General features: G+C 64.5%; 6 protein-coding genes across 6 annotated transcripts; 4 read left to right on the forward strand and 2 right to left on the reverse strand.

The window, feature by feature from the left end:
• Window positions 1-573: 573 nt before the first annotated feature.
• On the forward strand, window positions 574-1,430 carry AMSG_00433 (uncharacterized protein; the record flags this gene model as incomplete). The annotated part of the gene is made up of 2 exons (XM_013907257.1): window positions 574-1,077; window positions 1,110-1,430. The coding sequence occupies 2 exons, from the start codon at window positions 574-576 to the stop codon at window positions 1,428-1,430; spliced, it is 825 nt and encodes a 274-aa protein (XP_013762711.1).
• On the reverse strand, window positions 1,146-2,825 carry AMSG_00434 (uncharacterized protein; the record flags this gene model as incomplete). Its single annotated transcript, XM_013907258.1, has 1 exon — window positions 1,146-2,825. The coding sequence occupies one exon, from the start codon at window positions 2,823-2,825 to the stop codon at window positions 1,440-1,442; it is 1,386 nt and encodes a 461-aa protein (XP_013762712.1). The 3' UTR covers window positions 1,146-1,439.
• A 228-nt stretch (window positions 2,826-3,053) lies between these two features.
• AMSG_00435 (uncharacterized protein) lies at window positions 3,054-3,862 on the reverse strand (the record flags this gene model as incomplete). The annotated part of the gene is made up of 1 exon (XM_013907259.1): window positions 3,054-3,862. The coding sequence occupies one exon, from the start codon at window positions 3,860-3,862 to the stop codon at window positions 3,068-3,070; it is 795 nt and encodes a 264-aa protein (XP_013762713.1). The 3' UTR covers window positions 3,054-3,067.
• Window positions 3,863-4,308: 446 nt separating this feature from the next.
• AMSG_00436 (uncharacterized protein) lies at window positions 4,309-8,922 on the forward strand (the record flags this gene model as incomplete). The annotated part of the gene is made up of 1 exon (XM_013907260.1): window positions 4,309-8,922. One exon carries the CDS (start codon window positions 4,309-4,311, stop codon window positions 8,920-8,922), a length of 4,614 nt encoding a protein of 1,537 aa, XP_013762714.1.
• A 35-nt stretch (window positions 8,923-8,957) lies between these two features.
• AMSG_00437 (uncharacterized protein) lies at window positions 8,958-11,348 on the forward strand (the record flags this gene model as incomplete). The annotated part of the gene is made up of 1 exon (XM_013907261.1): window positions 8,958-11,348. The coding sequence occupies one exon, from the start codon at window positions 8,958-8,960 to the stop codon at window positions 11,346-11,348; it is 2,391 nt and encodes a 796-aa protein (XP_013762715.1).
• Window positions 11,349-11,531: 183 nt separating this feature from the next.
• AMSG_00438 (uncharacterized protein) lies at window positions 11,532-13,058 on the forward strand (the record flags this gene model as incomplete). Its single annotated transcript, XM_013907262.1, has 1 exon — window positions 11,532-13,058. The coding sequence occupies one exon, from the start codon at window positions 11,532-11,534 to the stop codon at window positions 13,056-13,058; it is 1,527 nt and encodes a 508-aa protein (XP_013762716.1).
• Between the last annotated feature and the right edge of the window lie 208 nt (window positions 13,059-13,266).

Raw genomic sequence — 13,266 nt, forward strand, 5'->3', positions numbered from 1 at the left:
GTGAACGGATCCAGCTCTTTGCTGGGCGAAACGTAGTCTGCGCCGTAAGTGGTGCTCCACCTGTCGGCCTGTAGATCAGGCGAGGGGTGGCGGGGCGAGGAGCGTCCAGGGACCGGAGACGTTACCGGTCTCCGCCCGGCAGCAGCGCCGACAGCATCGGACTTTACAGGGTACCGTGGCGGCGTAGGCGGGACGGAGGAGACCCGCGGATAGAGACCAAAGGGCGCCGGTGGCTGCAGCTCTGGGGTCAGCAGGAGGCCGACGTTGTCTGTCTCGGGCAGATACCGAGCCATAAGGGTAGTGGAAAGGGGATGGGGTGGGGTGGGTGGAGCGCGGGGCGTGAGAGGTCGGTGTGTGTGTGTGTGTGTGTGTGGGAGAGAGAGAGAGGGAGGGAGTTGAAGAGTGAGGAGTGAGAAGAGTGGGCCCATGGCGTATGTCGGGTGTGCGGCCATGGCTGCCACCTGCCGCTGCTTCCTCCGCCACCCCTCGCACCCCTGCCACCGCATCCCCCCCCCCCACTCTCTCTCCCCTCCTCTCCCCTCCCCCTCCCCTCCCCTCCCCTCCCATTACCAAATGGCTGAAGACGGCGAGTCGGCGGCCGAGCTGGCCTGGAAGCCCGATGCATACGGCGGGGTGTTGGTCTCGGGCTCGGCGCTGCCCTCGGACGCCGACGCCTTTGCCATCGCTCTGGGGCAGAGCCTGGCTACTTGGCGTGAAGCAGGGAAGCGCGGGGTGTGGCTGCGCCTGCGTCCGGAGCTTGTGCATCTGGCACAAGTCGCCATCGCGACCGGGTTTGCTATGCACTCGGCGAGCCCTGAGCATCTGACGCTCGCGATGTGGCTGCCGGACGATACGCCGTCGACGCTGCCACCGGCGCCGGCGTTCAAGGCCGGCATCGGCGGATTTGTGACGCACGGCGATAGCGTGCTGGTGGTGCAAGAGGCTAACGGCCCGTTTCCGGGCTTCTGGAAACTACCCGGAGGGTCGGTTGATCCAGACGAGGAGCTGCTCGATGCTGCTGCCCGCGAGGTGCGGGAGGAGACCGCCATCGAGGCTGTGGCGGTGGGCATCGTCGGCGTCCGGCACGCGACGGGCGCCACCGGCGCCAGAGCTCGACCGGCAGACTTTTACTTGTGGCGTACATGCCGCTTGACTCTGAGCAGCCGCGACCGGAGCCGGTGCGGCAGGCCTCGGAGATCGCCGCCGCGCAGTGGATGCCCATTGTCGACTTTCTCGCGCTCGACCACGTTGTCGGCGTCTATGGCGAGCTGTACAAGCTGGCGGCGACACAGCATGCCGAGTGGCAGGCCCGCGACGAAGCAGGCGAGGCTTCACTGGTGCCACCGGCCCACGGCGGGCTCATCGAGGCCAACTCGCTGCCGATTGTCTTCCGCAAGGGCTCACACACGCTCCTCAGCGCCAAGCTCTGAAGCTTGTGCCTAGGATGACGGGCCGACCCGCGCCGCAACGTCGAGGTAGTGTTCGCAGTTCTTGAACTTGAGAAAGGCGCGGCCAGAGGCGAGCGTGCCACCTTTCTCAAAGGTAAAGGCCGAAAAGGCACGGCGACGGACCCAGCCGAGCCAGATCAGAGAGCACGCGTTGGCGGCGATGGAAGCCTCGTTCAGGTTGGTCTCTGCAGCCTCGAGCTCAAGGTCTGGGACGCCCGCAGCGCGCTGGGCGGCGCGCTTCTCCGCACGCTTGGCAACGTCGTGGGCAACAAGCGTGACGTCGGTCCACTTGACTTTTTGGGTCATCCAGCGCGTGAACTTGCCGATACCCTTGGGGCCGCCCTCGACAACCACGACAGCATAGGGGCCGGTGAGGACGGTGCCGGTCAGGTTGTAGTGCTTGGCGTTGGCGGCGATGGAGGCACGCCAGGCGACGGCGTCGAGGTACTCGACACGGAAGACCGCGACTGCCACATGCTGCGACGTGTCCTCCATTCGCTTTGCCTTCTCCTTGGCCTTGCGCTGCTCGGGCGTCAGTGCCGCGGCAGCGTTACGGTCAAGATGGGCCTGGATCCGGGCGTTGGTCTCGGCCCTCACTCGGGCCTCCACGGCCGAGGGATCGGCGACGGCCTCGATGCCAAGCACCCGCATCATGTTGGAGAGCTTGACCTTGGGCGGCGGTGGCTTCTCGAGCCCCAGCCGGATCCGGACCTGCCGCTCCTCCTCCAGCTCCTTGCGCTTACGCTTGCGGAGTTTCTGCCGCTCGCGTGCAGTCATCCTCACCTTGGTCGCACCAGCGCCGGCGCCGACCACTGGCGGCGGGATGGGGACCGGGTGCTCGACGAGATTGTCGAGCGTGTTCGGGCCGATGTCGGCATCCCACCACTCCACCGCACCAGCGCCTTCGCCCACAACGTGAAAGTCGTCGAACCGCTTGTCGGTCTCGCCGGTCTCGGTCGCGGCGGCGGCGGCCGCCTCGCGCTGCCGCCGCAACCGCGCGGTCAGCGCGCCCTTGGGCAGGAATCGGAACGCCCGCCGCCGCCCGCGTGTCGCCGCCCGCCCGCGGGGCAGCGACGGCTCTCCCACAAACTCGGCAGCAGGCGTTTGCGATGGTGCAAGTGCGCGCGTCGGAGCGGCCGTGGAAGACGTCCGCGGTGGCGCAGTCGCTGCAGCCGGCGGAGGCGTAGCATCTGGGGCTGTGCCCGACGCCGGAGCTGCGCCCGACGCAGTATCTGCCGCTTTGGCTGCCGCTAGCTTTGCAGCCACTTTTGCGGCGAGGGCCTTGCGCTTCTGGGCCAGCTTGAGCTTGGCCAGCTTGGCCTTGGACGCGGCCATCTTGGCCTTGAGCGCCTCTTTGTCGACGCCGTCACCGGGCATGGGATTGGGGTTCGGAGGGGGGGGGGGAGGGAGGGAGGGAGGGAGGGGAATGTGTGTGTGTGAGGCGGAATGGGGGTGGGAGAGGGGTGTAGGTGTAGGTTGGAGTGGGCCGCGTAGAGTGGGCGTGGGCAGTCGCACGTGTGCGGCCAGTGGCTGCGGCGGGGGGAGGGGGAGGGGGGGGGCCTGCGGCGTGGCGAGTCGCAGTCGCAGCGAGCCACACGACAGTGTCGAGGCAAAAAGATTCAATCAACGAGCATGGTGAGAACAGATGGGAAGAGCATGGTGGAGACGGCATCGTGCTCTTCGGATCTAGCTGGGGCGGAAAGGAGCTGCCGGACGAGGGTCGACGAGGTACGGGTCGGGGCCGAGACGGCATCAGCGGCGGCGGCAAGCTCATCGTCGGTGGCAAAGACGATCCACTCGAGCTCATCGGGGTACTTTCGGCGGGCACGGACGGTGTCCATGCCGCGCGGCAGGCAGACAACGCCGATGCCGCGCGCGCCCAGGCCTTCCATGAAGCACTTGGCAACGTGGTCGGCGCCAGCGACGTAAGCAACGCGGAGAGAGGCCGCAAGATCGGTAGCACCTGAAGTGGTGGCTGCGTCGACGATGCGCGCGTGCAGCGTCCGCGCCACCCGCGGGTAGTCGACAAAGGTCGGCTGAGAGACCTCCCAGTCATCGGCCGCCATCCATCCATCGAGCCCCGCGTCGGCTATCGACGCTGCCACGACCGCCAGGCGGAGTTCGCCGTCCATGGCTGCGGTGCCAAGCTTTCCGCCCACATACTCTTCATGCGAGGGCGAGAGCAGGCCAGCAACCACCACGGCGTTGGCGCCAAACAGTCCGCGGTCCTCCACGGCTGCCCGTGCCGCGAGAAGTCCGCCCACATGCATGCGGTGGCACGGCGAGAGCGCGCCCGTCGCCAGCAGCACCACAGGCGTAGAGCCACACAGCCGCTCGGCACACATGGGATCCTCTATCATCGCCGCCCATCGCGCAACGACAAAGTCCTCGGCTGCATGCCCCACCCCAGCCATACCGATCGCCTGCACAGCGACAAGTGCCTCGAGCTGATGACCAAGACCAGTAGCGACCGAGATGATCACTGTAGGGGGTTGCGGGTCAGGGGGCGCGCGTGCTGAAGCGACAGCAGATGTGTGGCGGTGTTCAGGCAAGAGGCGATCAGGCAGGAGGTGACGAGGGCAGTGGGGACTCGTGCGGCAACGCTCTATCTCGATCTGGTGCCACCAGAGTTCGATCTGGCCACCTTGTGCTTGCTTGTGTGACGATAGCAAACTGGAGGGTGCGTTTGATTAGGCGGTTTCTGGTCCGCGCCAAACCAGTACCGCTGTCATTGTCACCGGATCATACCCGAGTTCTGCGACGACAATCTTTGGCTGAGTTCTTCACCCCTCGCTACCCCCCCCCCCCCACCCCCCCATCCCACCCCCTCACCCCCCACCCCTCCTTCCCACCCTCACCCATGACCATCCCTCCCCCCTACGTCCTCGCCACACTGACGTTCCTTTTCCTCCTCTACACGGTTGCAGCAGGCAAGCAGGCGTGCGGTGGTTCGTTGGTGGCTCCGACTCTGATCGACCTCAATGGAGCTGTTCCGCGCCACTTGGTCCTCTCAGATGTCGACGCAGACGGCAACACCGATGTGGTGTACGGCAACGATGGCAAGGTTCTCGGCTGGTTTGAAAACAATGTTGCCGGTTCGGGTTATCATCGCTGGGTTCCTCATGTCATCGACTTGATCAGCGAGTCCATTGTCTTGGTCGGCCTTGCCCCCAATCTCGCTGGTGACGGCGAGACCGGCATCCTGGTCCTCACCCAGTACCGCGTCTTAGCCTACCCTCGCAGCACGCTTGCCCCGTACTACATGTCGGAGACTAGCCGCGACATTGCATCGGACTTTAGCTCGGCCGACGACATGGCCGTCATTGACATCGACGCTGACGGACTGCCCGACGTCGTTGTCAGCTCGACAATTGTCATCATCTACATGAACATTGCTGCCGAACCGGGCTTCTTTGCGCCCAACGATGCAGAAAACACATTCTCGCCCTTTCTGGCTGCTGGCGACATCTCCGGTGATGGCGTGCCCGACCTTGCGCTCGCATCCAGCTCGAGGCTCGATTGGATCCCCCTCAACGCCGACGGCACCTTTTCAGGAACTCCGCAGCTTGTGGCTTCACCGTCGCCGTCCATCCAGTCTGACGGTGCCATCATCGCCGACATGGACGGCGACTTGGATGGGGACATTGTGGTTTTCTCCAACTACCGCAGCAACATTGTGCTTGCACTCAACGACGGTGCAGGTGGGTCTTGGACGACTTCTACCGTTATCTCGAGTGTGAGTAGCATGCAGCACGTCGTTGTTGCCGACGGCAATGGCGACGGCAAGTTGGACGTCTTTGCCGCGGTATTCTCGGGAAATCGTATCTATTTCTATGCGGGGGACGGTGTCGGCGGCTTCGCCGCGTCCACAACTGCCGTCTCTACTACCCGACCCTACACGGTGGTAGTCGGTCATGTTGACGGGGATGCTGTCGTCGATGTTGTAGCCGGTCGGGGATCTGACGTTGGCATTGCGTTTGGCAACGGCGACGGGACCTTTGGCTCACCGCCAGGCACCCCTGTGGCCATGGCCAATCCCGGTGGCCTTTCAGCCGCCATAACCTCGAGTGACGTCGACGGCGATGGTATTGTCGATGTTGTTGTTGTTTGGGCCAACGGCGGGCTGGCCTGGCATCGCAACCTTGGCGACGGCTCGTTTGTTCTTGGCAGCGTTGTTGAGGCGTCGATGATGTTTGTGCCCATGACCATTGCGGCTGTTGATGTCGAAGGTGACGGCGACGTCGATTTGGTTTTGGGTCGAGTTGGCGTGACCAACATCATTTGGTACGCCAACGACGGCGCTGGAATCTTTACATCCATGGGAACTCTTGATCCGCTGGGCGATGCCGTTGTCGTCGTCACCGCTGACATCGACGGAGACCTGGATGACGACCTGTTTGCGCTCAGGGAAACCACCAGCAGCGTATGGTGGCTGCCGAACCTCGGCGGTGGCTCATTTGGTAGCGCAATTGCCATTGACACATCCCAGGCGTTCATGTCGGAGCCGACGTCGGCCGCCTTTGCCGACTTTGACTCGTCCGGCTCGCTCGATTGTGTTGTCGTCTTCCGCTCCGACAATGCTCTAGCGTGGTACGAAAACACGGCCGGTGACGGCTCGACATGGACACGACACAATCTGCCGTACACTCCGCTGTATCCGTTCATGGTCCGCGCCGGTGACTTTAACAACGACGGCAGGCCCGATGTCGTCGTGAGCAGCGAAGGCCAGCTCGCTTGGCTCGCTAATGTGCAGCCGAAGAGCCCCAGTCCGCACTGGACCGTTCACATTATTGACTCGGGCAGCCTGTACGACCTTACCGCCCTCGCGATCGGCGACATCAACGGCGATGGCCGTCATGACATCGCGTTTGCGTCAGACGTCTCTGGCGCCGGTGGCCTCCATCTGCTGGCGTGGTATCCTGGGCTCGACTCTGGGGGTTTTGGCTCGCGCAAGCAGCTCTCCAGTGAGTTTCACGCCAAGCGCTTGCTCATCTTGGATGTCGATGGCGACGGCCTCGGCGACGTCGTGGCACAAGGCACGTCCCCGAGTAGTGATTCGAGCATCGCACTCTTTCGCAACGACCTCGGTGCCATGCCTGCGACATCCAAGTACCGGGGCCTCATTTCCAGGAAGGAAGCTGTTCCAAATGCTCCAAGTGAGGCTTCGTTTGTTGCTGCTGGCGACGTCGACGGCGACCTCATCGTCGACGTGGTGTTTGTCGGAGAAAGCACTGACGTTGTGGCTTGGCAGCGTGGCGTCGGAGGCGGCGAGCTCGACACCGCGCCACGGTCGATTCTCTCGGACTTTAACGGGGCGTCGATGGTTGTCCTCGTCGACGTCGACACCGATGGTGATCTCGACGTCATTGCCGCTGCCGCGACAGCCGGCGTCCCGCTGATCTGGGCTGAGAACGTGGGTGCTACTGGCGACTTTGCCGTCATTCACACCATTTCAACGCAATCGCCGCCAGGCGTCTCATACATCGAAGCCGTCGACATTGACAGCGACACCGACTGGGATGTGGTCTCGGTCTGGAGTACCCGCAAAGTCATCTCGGTCTTTGTCAACCTCGACGGTTCCGGCACATACAGCAACGAAGTCGTTGTGGCCACGTCGGTCGACGCCTGGAAGTGCGTACTGACTGATGTGGATGGCGATGGCGACACCGACATTGTGGCACTCGGGACCTTTTCCAGCCTCTACTACTACATCAACACGGGTGGAGCCGGGTTGGCTTGGACGGCGGCGTCCTGGACGCTGCCCTCGTCGTACCACACCGAAGTGGCAGACACGCGATGGGCGGTGGCCGACTTTGACGCTGATGGCGCGCTCGATGTAGTTCACCGGGTCTTGGGCCCGACGCCGCTCCATTTCGTCCACTTTGTCTCGGACGTTTCGAGCGCCGCGCCGACAGCTGTGGCACTCCAGGTTTTTGACCGGATGAGATACGCCTGGCCAGTTGATGTCGACGCTGACGGCGACCTTGATCTTGTCATTCTCACCCAGGTCGAGAAGTATATCGGTGTTTTCGAGAACATCATCGCAGATGTCCCTGGCGGCGCGGCGCCAATTGCGGGCACTCCGTTTGTGTACCCATTCCACCTAGTTGCCAGCGCAGCTTACCAATCTACAGTGCCTGTACTGGTGGACATGGACAGCGACGGTGACATGGACTGGCTGTTCAGCAGTGGGAGTCCCGAGTCGCTGTTTTGGATTCCGGCGGTAACAGCGCCAAGCGCCTTCTACGAGCCGTCGCCGCAGCAAGTTATGTTTGACGATAGCCTGGCAGCGTGTGGCAGTGCGCGTGGCTCGTTTGCTTGTCTGGCCGCCAATATCGGCCGGACCTCGCGGTGCGTCCGCGACACGCTTGTTCTCCCGGCGCGGACATTTGGCTGCCGGCTCGAGGCCCACTTTCCCATCGCCCACGAAATCGTTCTTGACGGCCGCGCAGGTGCCTCTTTTGACTGCACGCCCTTGTCGGCACCGACCGAGGTCGGTGGCGTGCTGTTCCAGGTTGTCAGTGGCGGCTATCTCGAGTTGCAACACTTGGCTGTGACCAAGACCGGCAGTGCGCGAACGTCGCTGCTGGGCTCCCCGGGGCTGCGTGCTGATGGCGCTGGCGCGCGGCTAGTTCTGACCAACGTCACGCTGACGAGAGCGGTCTCGGACACGTCTGTCAATCCGAATCGGGTGCTTGCCGGCTATGGCGGGGCGCTTATGGCGACTTCGGGCGCCTCGCTGCGCGTTGTTGATACTGTTGTGAGCGACGCAGTTGCAGCTGTCACTGGCGGCGCGCTGTACGTGGCTGATGCCGAATCGAGCGCCACGCTGATCAACTCCATGATTGTGGAGTGCACGGCGAAAGTCTCGGGCGGCGCCATCAGCGTCTCCAGCCTCGGCACAGTGTTTTTGCACAACTCGACTCTTGCACGCAACACGGCTGCCGCCGGCTTTGGTGGCGGGCTGTTTGTTGACGTCGGCGGACGCGCCGAGGTGATTGGTACGAACATGGTGAGCAACTCGGCACTTGGTGGTGGTGGCGTGTTTGTGCGCCCGGGCTCGTCCGCTGCTATCAGCTCATCGGCGCTGACAGGCAATATTGCGGCAGTCGGTGGCGCGCTGGCTACCGCCGACGCTAGTGTTGACGCTGTTACCCGAGCCAGCTCGATGGCGGAGGTGCCGACGCTGGAGCTGGGTGCCGCGTCGAACGCGTCTGCTATCACTCTGGTAGACTCTGTGGTGAGGAGCAACACTGGGGTGTCTTACGGTGGCGGCGCCTTTTTGTGCGACGGCTCGAGTGCTAGCATGCTTGTGGCCGGCTCGGGCTCGATCTGGTCGGACAATGTCGCGCTGCGGGGTGGAGCCCTAGGCTCGAGCGCCGACGTGCTTGTGTGCGCACATGCCGACGGCACCGACGGCGGATCAATTGTGACGAGTGCAGGCGTGGGGCGCCCGGCGTCCACGGGCCTCTAGCACTGCTGCGATGGGAGACGCCACCGGCGGCGAGCATGTCTGTCGGTTCGTCGCTGAGCGGATTCATCGTCGGGTACGACGCGTCGGGCAATACCGTGACGTACGCCAACACCGCGCTCCGGGTGGTGGTGGCGGCGAGCGCTGGCATCGGTTCCTCTGCTGCCGGCGACGTGCGGTTGGATGCCGCCACGACGCAGTTGCCCGACGTGGCGCTGCTGGTGGAAGAGCAGCGCGAGAACGAGCCACTTCCGACGGTGGCCTACGTTGTAGAAGTGGTGCGCGCCCCGGGCTCATCCGGCTTGCCAGTTGCGAGTCTGAGCGGGCGTGTGGCGTTGACAACCTGTGCTGTCGGGTACGGCAAAGAGACGACACTGCTGGCTGGACATGGGGCGACCTTGTACACGCTCTGCCGTGAGTGTCCGGCGAGCTCTCACTCTGACGTTGTCGGGTTTGTGCCTTGCGTACCGATCAAGGAGTGCGGGATCAACTCTGTAGATGTGTCATCGGCGCTGGACGCGGTTCCAGAGTGCATGTGCGACACAGGCTTTATGCTCGTGGGCATCAATCCTGAAGCAAGCTACGTGGTCGAGTGTGCCCCGTGTCCAAGTGGCGCGGTGTGCAAGCGCGGACGAGATCCGCCTCTGGCAGCGCCAGGGTATTATGGAGAGTCCAACTCGTCGTTTGTGCAATGCCGGAGGGCGAGCGGATGCCCGGGTGGCGCGGCGCGGAGCTGTGCCAAGGGCTACGTGGGATATATGTGCAACGTGTGCGATGTCGGATACTACTCGAATGCCAATCAAGAATGCGTCGTGTGCCCACCCGAGTCGCAGGGTGCGCTTGCCGGCGGAATGGCGATTCTAGCAGCGATTGGTGCCGGTGCCGGAGTTGTTGTTGTGCTCTCGGTGGCCAAGGCGCGCAAGGGCATGGCTGGCGGAGGTAGTCTCCGCAAGCGGACAATGCCGGCTTCGCTGTCGATGATCTTGGTTGCGTTCCAGGTTGTGGGAATTTTGGGCGACATCGACTTGTCATGGTCGGGGCAAGCGCGCGGCGCACTGCGGTCTTTCAACATCGCCAACGTCGATGTCAATCTGTTTGCGTCCGAGTGCTCGCTGACCTCGTTCCACTACAAGTATGCGGTGTCGGTCTCGCTGCCGCTTGTGGTGTTCCTTGGCGCGGTAGCAATTGCCACCACGCTACGCTTCTCGGCGATGCGGGCCAAGCTGTCTGGAGTGACGATGGGCGTGCTTGTGGATGCTGCGGTGTTCTCGATTGCGCCACTGGTGTATATTCCGATGGCGCGGGCGACGTTTGTGCTCTTTGATTGTACTCGGCTCCCGAACGGAGACTGGGTCCTTGATGCCGATCCAGGCGTGGGCTGCTTTGATGAGGCTTGGTGGAGCGTGTTCCCGGTAGGCATTGGCGGGCTGGCCACGTATGTTATCGGCGTGCCGGCGTACTCGATGCTCGCGCTGATGCGGTCGCAGCACCAGTTGTTGGAACCTGCCACGTTTGCGCGATACGGCGAGCTGTACAAGCTCTACCGAGTCCCGTTTTACTGGGGCGGGGTGGCAGATCTGGGCAAGCGGCTTGCAATTGTGTGTACAGCCGTGTTTGTGTCTGACAGGCAGATTCCACAGATCGGGGTGCTGCTAACCATCCTGCTCTCAGCCTCGTGGGCCGTGCTCTCGTTCAAGCCGTACTACTATCCACTGTACAATCGGCTCGACTTCCAGCTCACAGTGGTTCTTGTGGTCATCTTGCTCCTGGGCGCGGCGTCACACGCGGATCCGGAGGCTGCAGACACGCTGTTTGTGCCCGTGGTCCTCATGCTCGTCATCCTGTGCTTCATTGGCGCGCGCGCGCTCTTTACCGACCTCCTCCAGATAGTGCGCTCGCGGCGCAACAGATACTCGCCGGCGCATGATCGGGCCCGCCGGCTGGCGCGGCAGCTTGAGCGCGAAGTGCCGGATATGGCGCCCGAGCTGGGCGAGGCCGTCGCCGCTGTCGCCGTCCGCCTCGGCGAGGGCGAAGGCGAGTGGAGCTCGGACGGCGGGATGGCGCTGACCACCGTCGCCCTGGGCTCCTCGAACTCGTCCGAGGCTGGACCCGGATCTGCGCTCGTCGACGTGAGTTTGAGCGTGAGCTCGGATTCCAGTTCGGGTTTGGAATCGAGACGGAGCTCTCGCAGGTCGGCCCTCAGCTCATCGTCCAGCCGCTCGTCGTCGTGGAAGGCATCGAACCCGAGCTCTGCGCACTCGTCGAGCCGGCGGACGCATCCTTCGCTCCCACTGGTGGGTGTGGTCCAGGCCAAGCCGCTGAGCAGTAGGCAACCATCGCGCCGCAACCGTCCAAGCCTCTCTGGACGGCGGCGATCTTCGGCGGTCTGGCCGCAGTCGGGAGGCCGCCAAGGTCGCGACGAGCCGTGAGGTCTGGGTCTCACCGCAACACGACGACCCGGCGACCTGCGGACGGCAGACGGCAGACAGCAGACAGTAGCCGAGACAAGCTAAACGTTTCACAACGCACTCACCCTGACTCGACTCTACACAACCATGTCTCTAGAGCAGGGCAGTGCATCGGCCGAGGCGAGGGCAACAGCCGGGGCGGCCATGGCGGCGGCGGTAGCGACGCTGGCGGCGGCGTTGGAGGGTCTGCCTGCGGCCGGAGCAGTTGAGGCTGTGGCGACGGCCATGGGCGACGTGCTGACGTGCGCAGCGGCAGGTGGGCGGCCGCGTGCGACCGAAGTTGGGCCGGGCTTTCCGCACGCGGCACTGGTGGCGAGCCTGGAGGCGGTGGTGCCCGAGTCGACCGACGACGATGCGGTGTGCCAGGTGGTGGCGCTGGTGGCCGCGGCGCCTGCGGAGCTCCCGCCTGTCTACGCCTCGCTTGCAGCGGCGCTGCTCGGCCTCGCTGGCGACGAGGTGCCACTGCGGCGGATGGGCCTCGCGCTGGAACTGGTCGAAGCGCGGCTGCCAGTCCTGCCGTCCCAGACGGCGCCGTGGGGCGCGCTGCTGTGGCGGACTCTCGCCCGCGACGACCTTGGGCTTGCAGCGCGGGCGAACGCGGCACTTGTGCGGCTTGCGGCTGCGGGTTCGGCGACGGTCTTTGCGCCCGAAGCGCTGGCGTGGGTCCAGGGGGCCTCGTTTACCCGTGATGGCGAGCTTGTTGCGCTTCGGGTGTGGGAGGCGCTGGTGGCGATTGCAGGTGCGGAGCCGACGGCGGCGCCGGTGGCGGCTGTGGCCGAGCACAAGCTGCTGGCGCCGCTACTGGAGACGCTGGCAGACCCGAGCGTCGACGTGCTCATCCAGCTCAACATGCTCGAGCTTGTGGTGGCCGCGGTCCAGACTCGGGCTGGACGTGAGCTGCTCACCGGGTCGACGCTTGAGGCGCTGGCAAGTGTGGCGCTGGCGAGTGAGACGCTTCGGCCGATACGAGCCTCGCTGTTGCACATTGTGGCGCCGCAGGTGGCGCACGTGGCGCCGCACCTTGATCTTGTGGCGCTTATGGCTGCACTGAGCAGCGACGACGCCTCGCTCGGCTTTGGCTCGCTTGGCCTAGCGCTCTCGACGCCGGAAGGGTTCGACGCGGTCATGGGCCACGCCGACGGCCCGGGGTTGGTGGCGCTGGCGGCTGAGACTGCGCTGGCAGAGCCCGGCTCGCCGCTACACGCACCGGCCGACACGGTTGCGGCGCTGCACTCGCTCGGTGGCGCGCTGTCGAGCCTGCCAGACGAGGCGTCGGCGCGGCTGCTGGCCATTGTGACGGCGGCCGAGTCTGCTGGCGGAGCGGCGCTGCTCTCGCGACGCGAGCTGCCGTTCCCTGAGCAGCGCGTGGCAGTCTACGGGTTCCTAGCCGGTGCCGCAAGAAGCGGTGCCGGCATCGAGTGGCTGGCAGCGCTCCCGGGCTTTATGAGCCTCGTCTCGAACATTGCGTCGGACGTGGACAAGGCGTCGCTCGAGGCCAAGCACCGCATGGTCTGCGCCATGACTGGTCACCCGGCGTCTGCGCTTGCCGCCGCCTTTGGGGACAACAGTGGGGCCCGCATCGCCCAGCTCGCCGAGTCTGGCATCCTCACGCCCGAGTCTGGCGTTGGCGGATCGCCGGCCGCCATGCTCCCGCCGGTGACCATTGCCTAGCCAATCGACGTTGTATGGCTGGGGCTTGAGGTTTGCCAGCCGACACTGGTGCCTTGGACGAGCCCGAATCGGAGTGAGAGCCCCCCCCCCCGTTTGGTCAGTGGCCAAGCGCCAGCCCCCGTTTGGGGCGAGAGCCAGCGCCGTAAAGAGCCAACATGAATGGAATGAGAATGGGCGACAGCCCGGCCGAACGACCACCGCACGCCTC

Source organism: Thecamonas trahens, assembly GCF_000142905.1.
Source record: "Thecamonas trahens ATCC 50062 unplaced genomic scaffold supercont1.2, whole genome shotgun sequence".
Taxonomy (NCBI): domain Eukaryota; order Apusomonadida; family Apusomonadidae; genus Thecamonas; species Thecamonas trahens.